Source organism: Ranitomeya variabilis, chromosome 5 (genome assembly GCF_051348905.1).
Source record: "Ranitomeya variabilis isolate aRanVar5 chromosome 5, aRanVar5.hap1, whole genome shotgun sequence".
In the NCBI taxonomy this organism is placed as follows: Eukaryota; Metazoa; Chordata; class Amphibia; order Anura; family Dendrobatidae; genus Ranitomeya; species Ranitomeya variabilis.
The window spans coordinates 440676264-440697309 of NC_135236.1; the positions used below are offsets into that span (position 1 = coordinate 440676264).

General features: G+C 43.8%; 1 protein-coding gene across 2 annotated transcripts in view; it reads right to left on the reverse strand.

The window, feature by feature from the left end:
- PAWR (pro-apoptotic WT1 regulator) overlaps positions 1 to 9803 on the reverse strand; it is a 152558-nt gene extending 142755 nt beyond the window's left edge. Inside the window, exons 1-2 of one of the 2 annotated variants that reach the window (XM_077265365.1) lie at positions 9602 to 9803; positions 6722 to 7323 (exon numbers count right to left, since the gene is read on the reverse strand). In XM_077265365.1, coding sequence (XP_077121480.1) covers positions 6722 to 7222 — 501 coding nt within the window. In that variant the 5' untranslated portion in view covers positions 7223 to 7323; positions 9602 to 9803. Of the gene's footprint in view, positions 1 to 6721; positions 7324 to 9534 lie in introns of both variants that reach the window. The other variant, XM_077265364.1, reaches the window with a different exon arrangement.
- Positions 9804 to 21046: the final 11243 nt, after the last annotated feature.

The window sequence follows — 21046 nt, forward strand, 5'->3', positions numbered from 1 at the left end:
TAACTCAAAACTGAAAATAAACATTTACAACAACCACAAGACGGATTTCATCAACCAAGGTATCATTTCAATCAGTATAACAGCACCAACCTGACAATGTCTGCAGTTTACTCAGCACAATCCTGCTGACAGGTTCCCTTTAAGATACATCTGCAATGTATAGTTATAGAATTTTATCGTAGTTGGCTCAGAGACACAGAAAAACAGCAAAGAAACAGCAGAAATGTTTATTCAGCATTGAAGACTAGTGTCAGTCCTGAAGCTTTCTCAATGTGATTTCCACCTCTAGTACAATAGTTGCAGTGCATTCTTGTGATAAGATTCACCACTGTACTGTGTACTGGGCTGACCTGAAAAGGTTCCCCTATCACTAAAAAGGTGATGACAGAGTTGGAAGCTTTCACATAACACATGCAAATTGTGGTCCCAAAGGGCACGAATGTCACTTTCCTCTTCCTGGAAGAAGCAATGCATACAAATGTAAAGAAATTATAAAACTGCCTCCTTCTCCCAATGTCTGGTCTGCAAAAACAAGCTTATTGAAATGAGTCAAAGTCAGCAAGAGCGACAGAAGTTACCTTATCTGAAACATGCAATGTTTATTGGGGAGTAATACACGCGCATGGGGGCCAGCTGCTGAAAGCTGCCAATAGGAGACCAAAGAGGGGATGATAATATATTTTATTACACCCTTTCATTAAACGTAACACAGGTTTTTAGCTGACAAGTTTACGAGAAATGAAATATTTCAGTGTCTGTTCACAAGTAAGGAGTAAATCTGAAGTGTATTTTACAAGATCTAAGGCAGAAATCCAAGGCTAACATTTGTATTTCTAATGCAGGTAGATTAGCCTCAATATCTACTTTGGTACATATTTATCCAAAATGTCTAACACTAAAACTGTCAATTTCTTGCACTGCTGTGGTAAAATGAAAGCTGAGGACACTTAAAGCAGGATTGTGCTCAGTAAACGACAGACAGTGTCAGGTTGGCGCTGTTATACTAATTAAAATGATACCTGGTGATGAAATCCATCTTGTGGTTGTTGTTGTTGTTTAATATTTGCTTTCAGTTAAAGAGAATCTTGTTCTGACCTGTGGGGGGCTTGTGCAGATTGAGAGCATTGCTTGTCGATAGATGCTACTGCGCATGCACCAACACCATTTTGTTAGAGCAAAACAATTTGGCTCAAGCAAGATGGCTGCTGTGCATGCGCAGTAGCATCTATAGGTAAATGATAGATGCTACTGTGCAGACTCTGCTGCTGTCGCCATTTTGCTGGAGGTAAAAAAATGTTTCCAAAGCTCACAATTTAAACTGCAATATTTAAAATAGGAGACAAGTTACTGAAGGATCAATGACCTATCAGTTAAGCCACAATAATGAAGATGAGGCCAGAGAGCACCAAATAAAGTCACCTCACATGCCCGCCCTTAAGCACGAGAATCTCATTAACTGAAAACTGAAAACAAAGATTAAACAACAACCACAAGACAGATTTCATCAACCAAGGTATCATTTTAATCAGTATAACTGCACCAACCAGACAATGTGTGTAATTTACTTAGCAAAATTCAGGTTTGCTTTAAAGAGGACCTTTCACCACATTTTTATGTTGAATTGTAAACAGGATGTAACAATAGATGCAGAGCATAATTATTATTATTATTTAAAATTTTGCTTCTGCTTTGCAGAGATATTAGCAAAGTATATGGCACTTAATGAGCTAATTTTCATTAAAGGGAACCTGTCACCCCCAAAATCGAAGATAAGCTAAGCCCACCGGCATCAGGGGCTTATCTACAGCATTCTGTAAGGCTGTAGATAAGTCCCTGATGTAACCTGAAAGATGAGAAAAAGAGGCTAGATTATACTCACCTGGGGGGCGGTCCGATCCGATGGGCGTCGCGGTCCGGTCTGGGGCCTCCCATCTTCATAGGATGACGTCCTCTTCTTGTCTTCATGCTGCGGCTCCGGCACAGGCATACTTTGTCTGCCCTGTTGAGGGCAGAGCAAAGTACTGCAGTGCGCAGGTGCGGGCCTCTCTGACCTTTCCCGGCGCCTGCGCACTGCAGTACTTTGCTCTACCCTCAACAGGGCAGACAAAGTACGCCTGCGCCGGAGCCGCGGCAGGAAGACAAGAAGAGGACGTCATCGTAAGTAGATGGGAGGCGTCGGACCAGACCGCTCCTGGGTGAGTATAATCTAACCTCTTTTTCTCATCTTTCAGGATACATCGGGGGCTTATCTACAGTATTACTGAATGCTGTAGATAAGCCCCTGATGCCGGTGGGCTTAGCTCATCTTCGATTTTGGGGGTGACCGGTTCCCTTTAAAGAAAAACTATGGATTGGCATTAGACATTAACAGTTATCATGAACATAAATGACTAATTGGAAAATAATTACTATTTGTCTTGGTAACACAATCGGTAATGTGTGTATTACTTAAAGGGTGTAATGCCTATTGAGTCACATCATTCCTCTCAACAAGTCAAACATTCTGACAGTATGAATTCAATCTTTTCAATGAGCACCGTCTATAATCACCATAAAGCAGTTTGATAGAAACGCATAATTATTACAAGGGACATCATGACAATGCAGTTTGCTGTTAAACTGTCATGTATTTGTGTTGGACAGATAAGAGAGCAGTGTAGATTACTGCAGTATAGATGCATTCTGCTACAATATACAGGTAACATGAATTTTCACCTGTGCTTTTATCTTCTTAGGACTAATCATTCCAGTTTGATTAGTATACAAAAAGGGAAAAAAAGGCAAAAACAACTTCTGACGTCAAACTACATAGTAAAGTTTAGTATAATAACATAGACTGCATATAAGGAAACGCTGACACTGATCCAGCATTCTTCGCTATAACATGTACATGTTGCAGAGCCTTTCCGTATTGAATGTTTGACAAAGATCTTAACATTCTCCACTTTCCTTGGTGTCCAAGCGTGACAAAATGTTTAATCTAGACAGAATTGCCCTGAGGGAAAGGACGGCCCAACAGCCGTACCATATACACTGACAATTGTACTGCAGATATAAAGGAGTGCCGCCAGGCCTAAAGCTCATTCCATGCTAAAAATCACAAAGGTGACGTGCCCATGAACACAAAATAGTACTGTAATACAGATACCATACACATAATATAGTGCATGACCACTGCCAACATGTCACTTTATCAGGTTAATCTGACACGGTCATGAAATTTGTGGCATAAGTGTTCTGACTCATGGAGCAAATATCAGTTAGAACTAATAGTATTTAGTATACCAGAAACAATCACTCTTTTAGTTAAAAACGCCTGGTGGGGGTGACAGGTTCCCTTTAAGCATAACATCCACGGTCTTCAGTTGTCAGGAACTTCATCCCTAGTAACCAGTCCGACGGTTCACCCAAGACAAATATCAGGATTAAACTTTCCTAGGAATGCTTGTTTCCATAAAACCAGGCAGAGTAAATAGGCTCCCATTCGCACAATGAACAAGTAAAAGTGTTGTTCATCAGGTGAAATGATCACTTGAATCATCATTCAGATTCTCAATGACATTTAGGTCTGGGCTGTGCCTGAGCCATCCAAACACATGAATATGCTTTGATGTAAACCCTTCCATTGTAGTTCTGGCAGTATATTTAAGGTCGTTGTCCTGAAAGGTGAAATTATGCCCCTGTCTCTAGTTTTTTTGCAGTCTCTAACAGGTTTTCCTCCAAGATTGTCCTACATTTAACGCCATCCATCTTCCCATCAACTGTGACTAGCTTCCCTTTCCTTCTGAGAAAAAGCATCTCCACAGCATGATGCTGCCACCACCATGTTTGACAGTGGGGATGGTGTTTTAAGGTGATGTGCAGTGTTTGTTTTCTCACATCAAAAAGTTGTATTCTGATCTCACAATTAGCATTTCATGGATGCTTTTGGGATACTGTCAGGATTTTGGCACAGATTCTGTGCCTGTACAGTAACCTAAAAGAATCAGCCTATATTCTTCACATAATGCAAGTGAATGGAATACTTTTTGCCACATTCACCTGTATCAGAAAAGTTGTATATTCCTCAAACAAGGAAATGGCAGGTAGGTGACAGTCACAGTAAACACGCAACTCGTATGTGTAGATGCCGAAAACTTCACATCGGCTGCAGACAGACGTTATTCTACCTCAAACTGTACTGACAGGTGGTTATAATTCCACATACATGCCTCAGTGACACTTGATATTTCTCAGGTAAATCTAAAGAGAATATGACATGATGCAATTCTCCATAACTAGCACCAGAAGTGGAGATCTGCTGGGTCAATAGTACACATTGCAATGCCCAATACAGAGAATATTCACAAATTAAAACTTATCTAATCAGAAAAATGTCACCAAATAATACTATAGAAAAGCTAGTAGCTATAGCTCCATCCATATAGACATGCTAATTACGATAGTAGGAAATTACATGCAGCTCCCCAAGGGAACTTTATATTAAAGGGGTTGACCAGTACTAATGTATTGATGACCGATCCTTTGTATAGGTCATTAATATAAGCCCAATCAACGTCTGACCCCAGAAACTCCCAATTATCAGGCAGCACCTGGATATGAGCAATGTACGGAGCCAGAATAACAACTTTGTAGACTATTAAGTATCCACTTCCTGGGGCTGCAGATCAGCTCATAATGAGAAGAATAGAAGCTGATCTGCAGTAATGTTCCGCTTCATACACTGTTTACATCCAGGAGGCGCAGGATCTTATATTGAAGACCTATAGAACGAAAAGAGATGAGGTGCAATACCCGGTCATAGCACATGAACATTAATGGCACTTATTCTGGAAAAAAGCAAACCCTTCTTTATAACGCTCCAGAAGCTAAGAGGCATGCTCCATACAACCCTCCCCCAATAAAAGTAATTATTGACATCAATTGCCCCCGAAGAAGCCATCAGCAGATTGCTCTGTATTCTCAATGTATCACACTCGGCAAACTTTAGCTTGTGAGGAGCAGTAGAGGAAAGGTATCACATCTTATCAACTGACACAGAGAAGACTTTTCTGGTGTACTTTACTGCATATTGTAACAAAAGAAAAAGAAAAGTTAGCTACTTGGATACAGCAATTAGACGGCATTTCTTTCACGGGCACAGACTGTACTTAATTATAAGCAGATTGCACAATGAAACACATGATCATAGGATAAGGGCAAACAAACTTATGTAAAGAGAAAACAATTGTAAGACTTCAGGGAAACCTTGCTTCCAATTACAAAATCTGCTTTCTGGGGAGATTTTACCAGCATAAATTCACAACTGCAGCAGTTCAGACACAATATGAGGTCTATTGCTGCCTTCCACGCATACGGTGTATTCTAACTCTGACACACTGTAGTGTGCGGTGAATTTTCCTGATTACAAGCTTCCAATATAGTCTGAAACCAGGAAAATGTATACTCTTATCCTCTATAACACTAAATATGCACTGCTGCTTCCAACTGAGAAGACACAAATATGGATGTGTTCTTGCTTTTCTGATGGACCAAAGGGCAAAAATAGGAATTCTGTGAAAAATTGAGCAAAAATCTTTGTGTACAAGGCATAGTCCACATTTTTTAAGGAGTTCAAACAATTTGTGTGCTAGCTTGACACTAAGGGCCAGATTCATTAAAGGGAATCTGTCACCAGGTTTGACCATTATGAGAAACGGCCACCCCCTTTCAGGGCTGATATACAGCATTATAATAAGCTGTATATATGCCCACAACCCGACCTGGAAGACAAGAAAAAGAGCATTTATTATACTTCTCTGGAGGCGATCCAGTCTTAGGGGCATCCCTGGTCTTGGTCCGGTGCTTCCCTACTTCTTGCGATACCATCCTCCTTCTTGCTCCATGTAGATGACATGTCCCTACATCATCCACACAGTGTTCCCCAGCATCGCGTTCCTGCGCAGGCGCACTTCTCTGTCCAGAGCAGAATAAAGTACTGCAGTGCGCATGCGCCAGGGCTCTCTGACCTTTCACTGCACACTGCAGTATTTCGCTCTGCCCTCGACACGGCAGGAGCGCGATGCCTGGGAGACTGTGCGGATGTCCCACAGGTGAGTATAATATAAGCTGTTTTTCTAGTCTTTCAGGTCGGCTAAAGGCAGATATATAGTAATATAGAATGCCGTATATCAGCCCAGAAAGGAGGTGGCCATAGCTAATAATGGTCAAACATGGTGACAGGTTCCCTTTAAGACAGGCATTCTACAGTTCGTCAAACAGCTATTTTTCATAACTGCCCTATACACAGGAATGTTCGGATCAGCTAAGTATTCCTGTGTTCTGTACAAGAGAGCCACTTTCAGAATTATTTGGCAGCGGCTTACCTCCCAACCGAACACAAGAATCAGATGACTGAATTCCAACCGCCCAATACTCATGTCCTAAACATCATTTTTTGAGCTACAGAAGCTCCCAAAGCACAAAATAGTCAGCTGATCCTATAGAAAATGGTGGTTTTGGCCAACTTTTATCTAATGTGCATCGAAACATAAACTACTACAAACTATAAAAAAAAACTGTCGTTTTGAGAACAAAACGAAAATTTACAGAAAACAGATGTTTTATTGTGAAAATAGTAAATGATATCATTATGTCTATTAACGGCAGCCCTGGAAATCAGACACAAAGGATATACATATACACATATATGACAGGTTGAGTATTCATCATGATGACTTACTTCTATTTCTGCAGATGGAATATTCACCACCCCTGTAGACCTTCTTTTTTCCCGAAGTTTTCTCTTCTCAATCTGCCCTTTACCTTTCCTGGCACTGGGACCACTGCAGCTTTTACCTTTATCTTTAATCTTCGCTGTAGTGTCTTGAGATGCAGGTGGAGGTGATTCATCCGGGGTTGCCCCTCCATCTTGTACAGGACTTGGGGCCTTCCTTTGCTGTGTTACGGCGGTGCTAATAGACTGATCGTCATCCGTCCTCCTGATGGCTGGCGGTGCTTTTTGTACAGTCGGTGCAGCGGGCAGGTGGTTACTACTGTTACTGGTATTATTGTTCATCTCATTGCTAGTTTTATTGACGACATCTGCTGCCCCAGCAGTCCCCATCGTCTCAGCCGCATACATTTTTGCCCTCATTTTCTCCCTCTTTGCCTTCCATTCCTCCAGGAAATCAGTTGTGTTAGAAGAAGATGGGGTGTGTGACCTAAAGCCACCGCTCGCCATGTTCTCTCACTTTGTCTATCTAGGATCTCCAGAAGGGAAGGACATGAAATGGGCACGCTCCAAATCAAAGGCTGGTACGCTGAAGATGAAGTGAAGCCCACCTATGGAAAACATACAGTATTTATAAGGAAGAATAAAACCAAGACATTCAACCATCTAGTAACGAAGTAGCTCAGAGTTCATCATTTGGCACACTTCACTGACTACTAAATTATTAAATATTTATTATCATATATTATTGAATAGTGAACTATGAATTTTGGTGAATAATACAAGCCCAAATGACAAATTCAGTTTACATAAAAAAGACAATAAAAGTTAATAAAAAAAGACAAATAAAGCTGTAGGCAAGTTACTATTAAACAAATCTCATAGCCAACAGCATGCAAATATGAAAATTAAAATGTTTTTCTAAACAAAAAACAAAAAAAAAACCTTTTACCTAGGCATCCAGCACAGCACTTTATTGGTGCCAAGGAGACTGATGGTGACTTGGCTTTTCATACAGCACTAATCTCCTTAGAAGAGGCAGCTCTATTTTTCGGCTGACACCCTGCCTAGATCAGACAGACACGCACTGCCCCACACACCAGTACAGCTTTTTTAGTAACAAAGATTATATAAATCAAAATCCCAGGGAGGAAACAACAGCGAGATCAGCCCTTTCCTTCTACACGTTTTCATGTTCTACTGCACAAAGAAATAAATGGAGCAGCCAAGAAGGCATTAAAGCTAAAGATCTGCTTACTACTAGTACTGTAGGTGTGCCACAGACCCACTGTCACATGGTCAATGCCAACTGTGCGCCACATGACTTGACCTGCCTCAGTTCTCCATGCCATCTCTTGCTGCCAGTGATCTGCGCTCAGGCTGACCATATATGTGGCTTCCATATCTATACTAGTGGATTAGACAGTGCGGCCATTGGGCCCCTACTTTTGGTTAGCACATAAACTTCACAAACCGCACAAGTGAACAGCTACACATGCTTAATGGTGTGGGCAGAGCTAGGTCACCTCTAATATTAATGACATCAAAGATGGTAAATGGGATCCTCTACACATGATGCAGCAGGTATGCAGAAAACATATGCTGTATAAATGACGGGTCACAGTTTGGTTCTAGCATTTCCATAATGTATCTATATAATCAATGGAATACTGTATCCAAATATATCTAATCTGATAATGTACTCATGTAGCCAATGTTCTAGTGACTCCATGTAGCCAATGTTCTAACCTGATAATGTATCCATATAACCAATAGAAACAATATGCCACTATAATCTGTATATATCTAATCTGATAATGTATCCACATAACCAATGTACCGCTGCATGTGTATATATCTAATCTGATAATGTATCCATATAACCAATGTACCGCTGCATGTGTATATATCTAATCTGATAATGTATCCACATAACCAATGTACCGCTGCATGTGTATATATCTAATCCGATAATGTATCCACATAACCAATGTACCGCTGCATGTGTAGTTATCTAATCTGATAATGTATCCACATAACCAATGTACCGCTGCATGGGTATATATCTAATCTGATAATGTATCCATATAACCAATGTACCGCTGCATGGGTATATATCTAATCTGATAATGTATCCATATAACTAATGTACCGCTGCATGGGTATATATCTAATCTGATAATGTATCCATATAACCAATGTAACAATATGTGCACATAAACCAAACATAAATACTAATATATCCATAAAATCAATGGAACAAATCAATATAATAAACATAATATATCCATATAACAATGTAACAACAAACCATATGATCAATGTACTAATGTGTCCCATAACAATAGAAATAGAAGAATGTGTCCATATAATTGATGTATTACCGTTTCCATATAACAACATATCCATATCATACATTAATCTATATAATAAATGTAACAATGTCCTTAAAGCAATGCAACAATGTATCCATATAAGAACTGTACAAAGAGCTATGTAATATATCCATGTAATCATGTATCCATCTAATAACCTATAGCTGGCTATGCCCCAGGGCAGCAGTAGGCACAGGACGAGACTTGCGGAGAGGGAAGGTGCCAGGCATGAGCATGGCACCATGACACCAGCAGCAGTGGCTGGCCATCACATAGCCCTCTCCTCAGCGTGGCCAGCACCCAGGACTGACAGCAGCAGCCTATCTCTTCCCTGCAGCCACAAGTGGCCGCACCGGCTTCCTAGCTGGCAAGTTTTCGATGCCACTGTTCTGCCACCCTCCCCTCGTGCAGTAAGCGCCCGGCGGGTGCCCTCAGCGGCGTCCTTACCTGTGGCACACAGTGGTCAGGCACCGGGCGCACACACTACGGGGCAAGGTGCGGCGAGCACACTCACCTCTCTCCAGCTGCACTCGCGTCCCCGGAAGAAGCCGAAAGTTTCCGAGTGGTTCCGAAGTGTAGCGAGCTCCTGGCGCTGAGGGAGGTGACTATTGTGGCCGAGCATTCCCGGAATGTGCCGACCGTCGTCATTGTGGTAGAGGGCAGCAGCGTATGCCGGCAGCAGTGAGGAGTGCCATACCTGCACTATGCCCTGCCGTGTGAGGGGGCAGCCATAGTACTCCGGAACATCCCAGCTGGGAGGCAGTGTCCCTCCAAACCGCAGCATACGACCGTGTGCACACCGAGGGGGTTGTTAGAGCAGAAACCACATCAAGTTTTTGTCTCTTAACAATTTCCTGGAGCGTTTTCTGCTAATGGTTTAGGCTTTGTGCACACGATGCGGATTTGCTGCGGATCCGCAGTGGATTTTTCCGCCCAGAAACGCTGCAGATCCGCACTGTGATGTACAGTACAATGTAAATCAATGGGTAAAAAAAAGCTGTGCAGATGATGCGGAAAAAATCAGTGCGGAATTGCTGCGGATTTCACAGAAGTGCATGTCACTACTTTTGTGCGGATCTGCAGCGTTTCTGCACCCCTCCATGATAAAAATCCGCAGTGGCGAAAACTGCAGAAAATCCGCACAAAATCCGCATCAATTCCGCGGCAAATCACAAAATCCACATAAAAACTGCTGCGTTCTCTGCCAGGAGATGCGGATTTTGTGCAGAAAATTCTGCACCACATTTCCTACGTGTGCACATAGCCTAGCAAGCATTTTTAACAGTTACTTTCGCATTTAGGCATTTTCTTGGGGGGTGGACAATTTTCTCAACTTTTTATGACATGCATTAACCCGCCGGAGCTTTTTTTTGCGTTTTTGTTTTTCGCTCCCCTCCTTCCCAGAGCCATAACTTTTTATTTTTCCATCAATATTTGCTTATGTGAGGGCTTATTTTTTGCGGGACGAGTTGTACTTTTGAACAACAGCATTGGTTTTAGCATGTCATGTACTAGAAAATGGGAAAAAAACTCCAAGTGAGGTGAAATTGCAAAGAAAGTGCAATCCCACACTTGTTTTTTGTTTGGCCTTTTTGCTAGGTTCACTGAATGCTAAAACTGACCTGCGATTATGATTCTCCAGGTCAGTACGAGTTCATAGACACCAAACATGTCTATGTTCTTTTTATTTAAGTGGTGAAAAAAAATTCCAAAGTTTGCTAAAAAAATATTGCGCCATTTCCGATACCCGTAGCGTCTCCATTTTTCATGATCTCAGGTCGGGTGAGGGCTCATTTTTTGTGTGCCGAGCTGACGTTTTTAAGGATACCATTTTGGTGCAGATACGTTCTTTTGATCACCCATTATTGCATTTTAATGCAATGTGCGGCAACCAAAAAAACGTAATTCTGGCATTTTGATTTTTATTTCTCGCTACGCCGTTTAGCGATCAGGTTAATCCTTTTTTTTATTGATAGATCGGGCGATTGTGAAATCGGCGATACCAAATATGTGTAGGGGTTTTTTTTATTATTGTTTTATTTTGAAGTGGGCGAAAGGAGGGCGATTTAAACTTTTATATTTTTTATTTTTTCATATTTTTAAAAACATTTTATTTTTACTTTTGCCATGCTTCAATAGTCTCCATGGGAGGCTAGAAGCTGGCATAGCCCGATGTAGCAGAGGCGATGCTCAGATCGCCTCTACGTAGCAGAACTACTGTATTGCTATGAGCGCCGACAACAGGGTGGAGCTCATAGCAGTCTGGCATAAACAAACAGAGGTCTCAAGGAGACCTCTGGTTGTCATGCCGACGCACCGATGACCCCCGATCACGTGATGGGGGTCACCAGTGCGCGTATTTCCGGCCGGATGCGCTTGGTAAATGCCGCTGTCAGAGTTTGACAGCGGCATTTAACTAGTTAATCGGCTCCAGAGGAACGCGATTCTGCTCACGTCTATTGCGGGTACATGTCAGCTGTTCAAAGCAGCTGACATGTCCCGGCTTTGATGTGGGCTCACTGCCGGAGTCCACCTCAAAGCGGGGCTTCTGCCATTGGTCGTACTATTCCGTCCGATGGCAGAAAGGGGTTGAGCAACGAAAGAAAGACTAGGGTTTTTTTTTCAGGATTAAACACAAAACGCACAAAAAGGTGTCCAGTTGTCTTTCTGGTGTCCTATTAGCCTTTCCATTGTCTTCTACTGTAATGTATGGTGCGGCTTCATAGTGGAAAATGCCTACGGGACAGTCGCTCAATTCTGTTAGCTGCTTGCCATTTGTGGAAACTTGGAGCTGCTGAAACATACAAAAAAAACTGAACATATGGACTCCAAAGTGGTTTTACAATACAGATGAAAAAGAAGAGTCGTTCAAGTGTTTTGTGTGCTCTTTTTCAAATTGACCCACTAGAAAACTTTTGGAAAAAAACTGCAGTGTGAACACACCCAAAGGATATGTGCTCACTAGAGATGAGCGAGCACTAAAATGCTCGGATGTTCGTTTCGAGTAATGAGTATAAAGCGAATCAATGGGAAATCCCAGCATTTTTTTGGCAAACCCTACAAAGAGGTTTCGGCCAGTGAAAATATTGAAATGGATGGAAAAAGTGTTGAATGGCAGAAGGACATGCAAAAATAGGGAATTTTGGATCCAAAATTTGTCTTCAGGAAATCACAAACAATAGGGAACATTATAGCGCCTACAATTAGTAAGACATTAACCAAAGGAACGACCACACAAACCACAGGCTTTACTCCATGTGGTACTTGTTCCTTTTGTGTTCGCACAAGTTTAAAAAAAAAAAGACAATCCAAATTTTATAATTCTAATGGTACTCAGGAATTCGAGATTAAAGACCGCATGTCTTGTTGGTCATCAGAACTAATTTATCTAATTAAATGTCCTTGTAATAAAATTTATGTAGGCTGCACCAAACGTAGGCTTATGGATCGACTCAAGGAACATTTTAACAATACTGAAAAAGGCTTGATTGGCCATCCCCTCTCCAGGCATTTTAGGGAGTACCACAAGAAATCGGCAATAGGGGTATCATTTTGTGGTATTCAAGTGGTACACAAAAATTGGAGGGGTGGTGACTATTTAAAATCAATGTCACGCACAGAATCCAAGTGGATTTTTATTTACACTGGATAGCCTAGCCCCTAGGGGTTGTCCACTACTTTCAATTAACCCCCCAATGTATCCCCCCGGAGCCACTAATGAATTTTCTAAATACCGTCTGTTGCCGTTTTCGCCTGTGAGCGGCGCTATGCCGGCGGCTGAGTCCAGGTCACGTGACCCCAGGCTGCAGCCGCCACTAATTTCCGCCGACGTCAAGTCAATTTCCAGACTCTGGAAATTGATGTGACGTCATGAGCAGGTGTGACCCAGCCTCCACAGACAGCGGTCACCCATCAAGAGTGACTGGGCTGTGGGCGGGGCTGGGGTTAACCTGAGGAGATGGGGTCTGCGGGCGGGCTGGCCTATTGTCTGCTGGATGGCGGGGCTGGGGTCTGCTGGCCGTGCTCATGTGCTGGGACTTGCAGCCTGTGCAGCGGCGGGGGTCTGTGCGGTGGATCTGCCGGCGGTGGATCTGCTGGCGGTGGGGGTTCTGCGCAGTGGGTCTGCGGAAGGTGCTGGAGTGTGCGGGGGGTCTGCGGGGCTGTGTGGTGGGTCTGCTTTGTGCGGTGGGTCTGCTTCGGATGGGGGGGTGTTTCTGTCTCATTGGTGTGTGTGTGTCTCTGTGTGCAGGCATCGTCCGATTTGACTACAAGTCCCATCGGGCTATGCCTGCTACAGTGACAGTGAGTGACACATTAGCCAATGATGGGACAGTAGTAGTCCCATCATCCGGCTAATGTGTTGAATGTACAAAAAAAAAGCACATACAACATACATTACACACATACAGTACATACAACATACATACAATATACATTACACACATACAGTACATACATACAACATACATTACACACATGCAGTACATACAACAAACATACAGACATACAACATACATACAACATACATTACACACATACAGTACATACAACATGCAACATACACCATGCAACATACAACATGCGACATGCACCATGTGACATGCAACATACGACATGCACCATGCGACATGCGACATACACCATACGACATGCAACATACAACATTTGACATGCACCATGCGACATGCACCATACAACATGCGACATGCACCATACAACATGCGACATACAACATGCGACATGCACCATGCGACATGCAACATACGACATGCAACATACGACATGCGACATGCTACATGCAACATACGATATGCACCATGTAACATGCAACATACAACATGCAACATGCGACATGCACCATACAACATGCGACATGCACCATACAACATGCGACATACAACATGCGACATGCACCATGCGACATGCAACATACGACATGCAACATACGACATGCGACATGCTACATGCAACATACGATATGCACCATGTAACATGCAACATACAACATGCACCATGCGACGTGCAACATGCAACATACAACATGTGGCATGACACATACAACATGCAACATGCAACGTGCCACATACATAGCATACATACAGTACATACATACAGTACATACAGCATAGAGTACATACTCACCATCACCTTGTCACTTTGATCCCCGAAGCCAGTGTCACCTGTAAAAAATATTAAAATAATAAACAATATACTCCCTGATCCAATTAAAACGAGCGTCCCACGACGATCTCTGTTATGATGACCTGGTGGTTAGGAGCACTAGGAATGACCTGATGAGCAAACTAGTAATACAGGACAAGCTCTGGGAAGTGGGAGCTTTGCTGACCGCAACCCCTAAACCTATCACAACAACTAGAAATAGCCGTGGAGGGTACCTGACTCTGCCTAGACGCCTCTTCACAGCCTAAGAGCTAACTACCCCTAAAGATAGAAAATAAGGCCTAACTTGCCTCAGAGAAATTCCCCAAAGAAATAGGCAGCCCCCCACACGTATTGACTGTGAGTTAAGATGGAATGAAATGGGTTTCAGCAAAGGAGGCCAGACTTAACTAAACAGACTTGAGGATAGAAAAGGTATCTTTGCGGTCAGCATAAAAAACTACCAAAAAACCACGCAGAGTGTGCAAAAGAGACCCCACACCGACTCACGGCGTGGAGGTGCCACTCTGCATCCCAGAGCTTCCAGCTAGCCAGGCAGAATCATGATAGCAAGCTGGAAAAAAAAACAGTGGTAAACAAATAAGCTAGCAGGGACTTAGCTTTTGCTGGAGTAGACAGGTCATCTGAAAGATCCAAGAGCAAACTGAACCAGTACTAGGACATTGACAGCAGGCATCAGGTAACGATCTAAGTGGAGTTAAATAGAGCAGCCAGCCTAGGACTAAACAAGGTCAGCTGAGGACAGAACCTCAGAACCAGCAGCTCCACTCACAGCCACCAGAGGGAGTCCATGGACAGAACTTGCCGAAGTCCCATTCATAACCACCGGAGGGAGTCAGAGAACAGAATTCACAACAGTACCCCCCCTTGAGGAGGGGTCACCGAACCCTCACCAGAGCCCCCAGGCCGATCAGGACGAGCCAAATGAAAGGCACGAACAAGATCGGCAGCATGAACATCAGAGGCAACCACCCAAGAATTATCCTCCTGACCATAACCTTTCCACTTGACCAGGTACTGAAGTTTCCGTCTCGAAATACGAGAATCCAAAATCTTCTCCACCACATACTCCAACTCCCCCTCAACCAACACCGGGGCAGGAGGGTCGACGGAGGGAACCATAGGAGCCACATATCTCCGCAATAACGACCTATGGAACACATTATGGATGGCGAAAGAAGCTGGAAGGTCCAAACGAAACGACACAGGATTAAGAATTTCAGAAATCTTATAAGGACCAATAAAACGAGGCTTAAACTTAGGAGACGAAACCTTCATAGGAACATAACGAGACGATAACCCAACCAAATCCCCAACACGAAGTCGGGGACCAACACAGCGACGGCGGTTAGCAAAACATTGAGCCTTCTCCTGGGACAATGTCAAATTGTCCACCACGTGAGTCCAAATCTGCTGCAACCTGTCCACCACAGAATCCACACCAGGGCAGTCCGAAGACTCAACCTGTCCTGAAGAAAAACGAGGGTGGAAACCAGAATTACAGAAAAAAGGGGAAACCAAAGTGGCCGAGCTGGCCCGATTATTAAGGGCGAACTCAGCCAAAGGCAAGAAGGACACCCAATCATCCTGATCAGCAGAAACAAAGCATCTCAGATATGTCTCCAAAGTCTGATTGGTTCGTTCGGTTTGGCCATTTGTCTGAGGATGGAAAGCCGAAGAAAAAGACAAATCAATGCCCATCTTAGCACAAAAGGACCGCCAAAACCTCGAAACAAACTGGGAACCTCTGTCCGACACGATGTTCTCCGGAATGCCATGTAAACGAAACACGTGCTGGAAAAACAACGGAACCAAATCAGAGGAGGAAGGCAACTTAGGCAAAGGCACCAAATGGACCATCTTAGAGAAGCGATCACAAACCACCCAGATAACTGCCATCCTCTGAGAGACAGGGAGATCTGAAATAAAATCCATGGAAATATGCGTCCAGGGCCTTTTCGGGACCGGCAAGGGCAAAAGCAACCCACTGGCACGAGAATAGCAGGGCTTAGACCGAGCACAAGTCCCACAGGACTGCACAAAAGAATGCACATCCCGTGACAAGGAAGGCCACCAAAAGGATCTAGCCACCAAATCCCGGGTACCAAAGATTCCAGGATGACCAGCCAACACCGAACAATGAACCTCAGAGATAACTCTACTAGTCCATCTATCAGGGACAAACAGTTTCTCCGCTGGGCAACGGTCAGGTCTATCAGCCTGAAACTCCTGCAGCACCCGCCGCAAATCAGGGGAGATGGCAGACAAAATTACCCCCTCTTTGAGAATACCAGCCGTCTCAGGAACTCCCAGAGAATCAGGCACAAAACTCCTTGAAAGGGCATCAGCCTTCACATTTTTAGAACCCGGAAGGTACGAAACCACAAAATCAAAGCGGGAGAAAAACAGCGACCATCGAGCCTGTCTAGGATTCAACCGCTTGGCAGACTCGAGATAAGTCAGATTCTTGTGATCCGTCAAGACCACCACGCGATGCTTGGCTCCTTCAAGCCAATGTCGCCACTCCTCGAACGCCCACTTCATAGCCAACAACTCTCGATTGCCCACATCATAATTGCACTCAGCAGGCGAAAACTTTCTAGAAAAGAAAGCACATGGTTTCATCACCGAGCCATCAGAAATTCTTTGAGATAGAACAGCCCCTGCTCCAATCTCAGAAGCATCCACCTCGACCTGAAACGGGAGCGAAACATCTGGCTGACACAACACAGGGGCAGAAGAAAAACGACGCTTCAACTCCTGAAAAGCCTCAACGGCCGCAGAGGACCAATTGACCACATCCGCACCTTTCTTGGTCAAATCAGTCAATGGTTTAACAACACTAGAAAAATTAGCGATGAAGCGACGGTAAAAATTAGCAAAGCCCAGGAATTTCTGAAGGCTCTTCACAGAAGTAGGCTGAGTCCAATCATAAATGGCCTGAACTTTAACTGGGTCCATCTCGATAGTAGAAGGGGAAAAAATGAAGCCCAAAAATGAAACCTTCTGAACTCCAAAGAGACATTTAGACCCCTTCACAAACAAGGAATTAGCATGAAGGACCTGGAACACCATTCTGACCTGCTTCACATGAGACTCCCAATCGTCCGAAAAGACCAAAATATCATCCAAATATACAATCATGAATCTATCCAGGTACTTTCGGAAGATGTCATGCATAAAGGACTGAAACACAGATGGAGCATTAGAAAGCCCGAATGGCATCACCAGGTACTCAAAATGGCCCTCGGGCGTATTAAATGCTGTTTTCCATTCGTCGCCCTGTTTAATACGCACAAGATTATACGCCCCTCGAAGATCTATCTTGGTGAACCAGCTAGCCCCCTTAATCTGAGCAAACAAATCAGACAGTAGCGGCAAAGGGTACTGAAATTTAACGGTGATTTTATTGAGAAGGCGGTAATCTATACAAGGTCTCAGAGAACCATCCTTCTTGGCCACAAAAAAGAACCCTGCTCCCAACGGTGACGACGACGGGCGAATTTGCCCTTTCTCCAAGGACTCCTTTACATAACTCCGCATAGCGGCATGTTCTGGCACAGATAAATTGAACAGTCGGCCCTACGGAAACTTACTACCAGGAATCAAATTAATAGCACAATCACAATCCCTATGAGGAGGTAGGGCACTGGATTTGGGCTCATCAAATACATCCCGGTAATCTGACAAGAACTCAGGGACTTCAGAAGGATGAGAAGACGAAATTGACAACAATGGGACATCCCCATGTACCCCTTGACAACCCCAACTACATACAGACATTGATTTCCAATCCAATACTGGATTATGGACCTGTAGCCATGGCAAACCCAAAACGACCACATCATGCAGATTATGCAACACCAAAAAGCGAATATCCTCCTGATGTGCAGGAGCCATGCACATGGTCAATTGAGTCCAGTACTGAGGCTTATTCTTGGCCAAAGGCGTAGCATCAATTCCTCTCAATGGAATAGGATACTGTAAGGGCTCCAAGAAAAAACCACAGCAAACTCCAAGTCCATCAAATTCAAGGCAGCGCCTGAATCCACAAATGCCATAACCGAATAGGACGACAAAGAGCAAATCAGAGTAACGGACAAAAGAAATTTTGGCTGTACCGTACCAATGGTGGCAGACCTAGCGAACCGCTTAGTGCGTTTAGGACAATCAGAGATAGCATGAGTGGAGTCACCACAGTAAAAACACAGCCCATTCTGACGTCTGTATTCTTGCCGTTCAGCTCTGGTCAAGGTCCTATCACATTGCATAGGCTCAGGCCTCTGCTCAGAAGATACCGCCAAATGGTGCACAGTTTTGCGCTCACGTAAGCGTCGATCGATCTGAATGGCCAAGGACATAGACTCATTCAGACCAGCAGGCGTGGGAAATCCCACCATAACATCCTTAAGGGCTTCAGAAAGACCCTTTCTGAAAATTGCCGCCAGGGCACACTCATTCCACTGAGTAAGCACAGACCACTTTCTAAACTTCTGACAATATACCTCTGACAATATACCTCCGCTTCATCCTGACCCTGACACAAAGCCAGCAAGATTTTCTCTGCCTGATCCACTGAATCTGGTTCATCATAAAGCAACCCAAGCGCCAGAAAAAACGCATCTACATTACGCAATGCAGGATCTCCTGGCACAAGGGAAAATGCCCAGTCTTGAGGGTCGCCACGTAGCAAAGAAATAATGATTTTTACTTGCTGAATGGGGTCACCAGAGGAGCGGGGTTTCAAAGCAAAAAACAGTCTACAATTATTTTTGAAATTCAGGAACTTAGATCTATCCCCAGAAAACAAATCAGGAATTGGAATTCTGGGTTCTAACATCGGGTTCTGAACTACATAATTTTGAATGTTTTGTTCCCTTGCAGTGAGTTGATCCACACAAGAGGACAGACCTTGAATGTCCATATCTACACCTGTGTCCTGAACCACCCAGAGATTTAGGGGAAAAGAAAAACAAAACACGCTGCAGAGGAAAAAAAAAATGGTCTCAGAACTTCCTTTATCCCTCTATTGAGATGCATTAACACTTTACGGGCCAGCTGTACTGTTATGATGACTTGGTGGTTAGGAGCACTAGGAATGACCTGATGAGCAAACTAGTAATACAGGACAAGCTCTGGGAAGTGGGAGCTTTGCTGACCGCAACCCCTAAACCTATCACAACAACTAGAAATAGCCATGGAGCGTACCTGACTCTGCCTAGATGCCTCTTCACAGCCTAAGAGCTAACTACCCCTAAAGATAGAAAATAAGGCCTAACTTGCCTCAGGGAAATTCCCCAAAGAAATAGGCAGCCCCCCACACGTATTGACTGTGAGTTAAGATGGAAGTCACAAACACAGGAATGAAATAGGTTTCAGCAAAGGAGGCCAGACTTAACTAAACAGACTTGAGGATAGAAAAGGTATATTTGCGGTCAGCATAAAAAACTACCAAAAAACCACGCAGAGTGTGCTAAAGAGACCCCACACCGACTCACGGCATGGAGGTGCCACTCTGCATCCCAGAGCTTCCAGCTAGTCAGGCAGAATCATGATAGCAAGCTGGAAAAAAAAACAGTGGTAAACAAATAAGCTAGCAGGGACTTAGCTTTTGCTGGAGTAGACAGGTCATCTGAAAGATCCAAGAGCAAACTGAACCAGTACTAGGACATTGACAGCTGGCATCAGGTAATGATCTAAGTGGAGTTAAATAGAGCAGCCAGCCTAGGACTAAACGAGGTCAGCTGAGGACAGAACCTCAGAACCAGCAGCTCCACTCACAGCCACCAGAGGGAGTCCATGGACAGAACTTGCCGAAGTACCATTCATAACCACCGGAGGGAGTCCGAGAACAGAATTCACAACAGATCTCCCATGGAGAGCAGCAGCATTAACTGATGCGACCGCTCTCCTGGGGCTCCAGGAATACAATGATGGAAGGTATCCTTCCACAATGTATTTCTCACAATGTATTCCTCCGCTCCTGTGAGAAATAGTCCCTACTCTCACTTGTGGCACTGCTGTGTGTGAAAATTCTCACACAGCTTTGCCATAAAGTGAGAGTGTCTGAACTAAGGTAACCTCAGTGATACACTGCAGGAGCCATTTTCTCCTGTCAGTGTGTTACTGGAGGTCCTATAGAGTGGTGACATCACCCGATGTCACTGTTCTATAGGGGAGATCGTCATGGGAATGGGACACTCGTTATTAATTGGACTACGGCGGACAGGTAGTATACGGTTGGTTTATTATTTTAATTTTTTTGCAGGTGATTGAGTATGGTGAAATTAAGAATAATAAAATACTTTTTTATGGCTGTGTCTTTAATTTTTTTTAACCCTTTCACTACTATAGGATTAATAATGGATAGGCGTCTTATTGATGCCTCTCCATTATTAACTGGGCTTAATGTCACCTTACAATAGCAAGGTGACATTAACCCCTTATTACCCCATATCCCACCGCTACTCGGGAGTGGGAAGAGAGGGGCTAAGTGCCGGAATTGGCGCATCCAACAAATGCGCCAATTCTGTGGTGGCTGCGGGCTGGTATTTGTAGCCGGGGGGGCAATATCCGTGGCCCCTCTCTAAGCTATGAATATCGGCCCGCAGCTGTCTGCGTAGCCTTTCTGGCTATAAAATATAGGGGGACTCCACGTCATTTTTTTGGGGGGGTTCCCCTAGCTTAATAGCCAGTAAAGGCTATGCAGACAGCTGCGGGCTGATATTCATAGCCTAGAGAGGGGCGATGGGTGTTACCCCCTTCCCAGGCTTTTTTT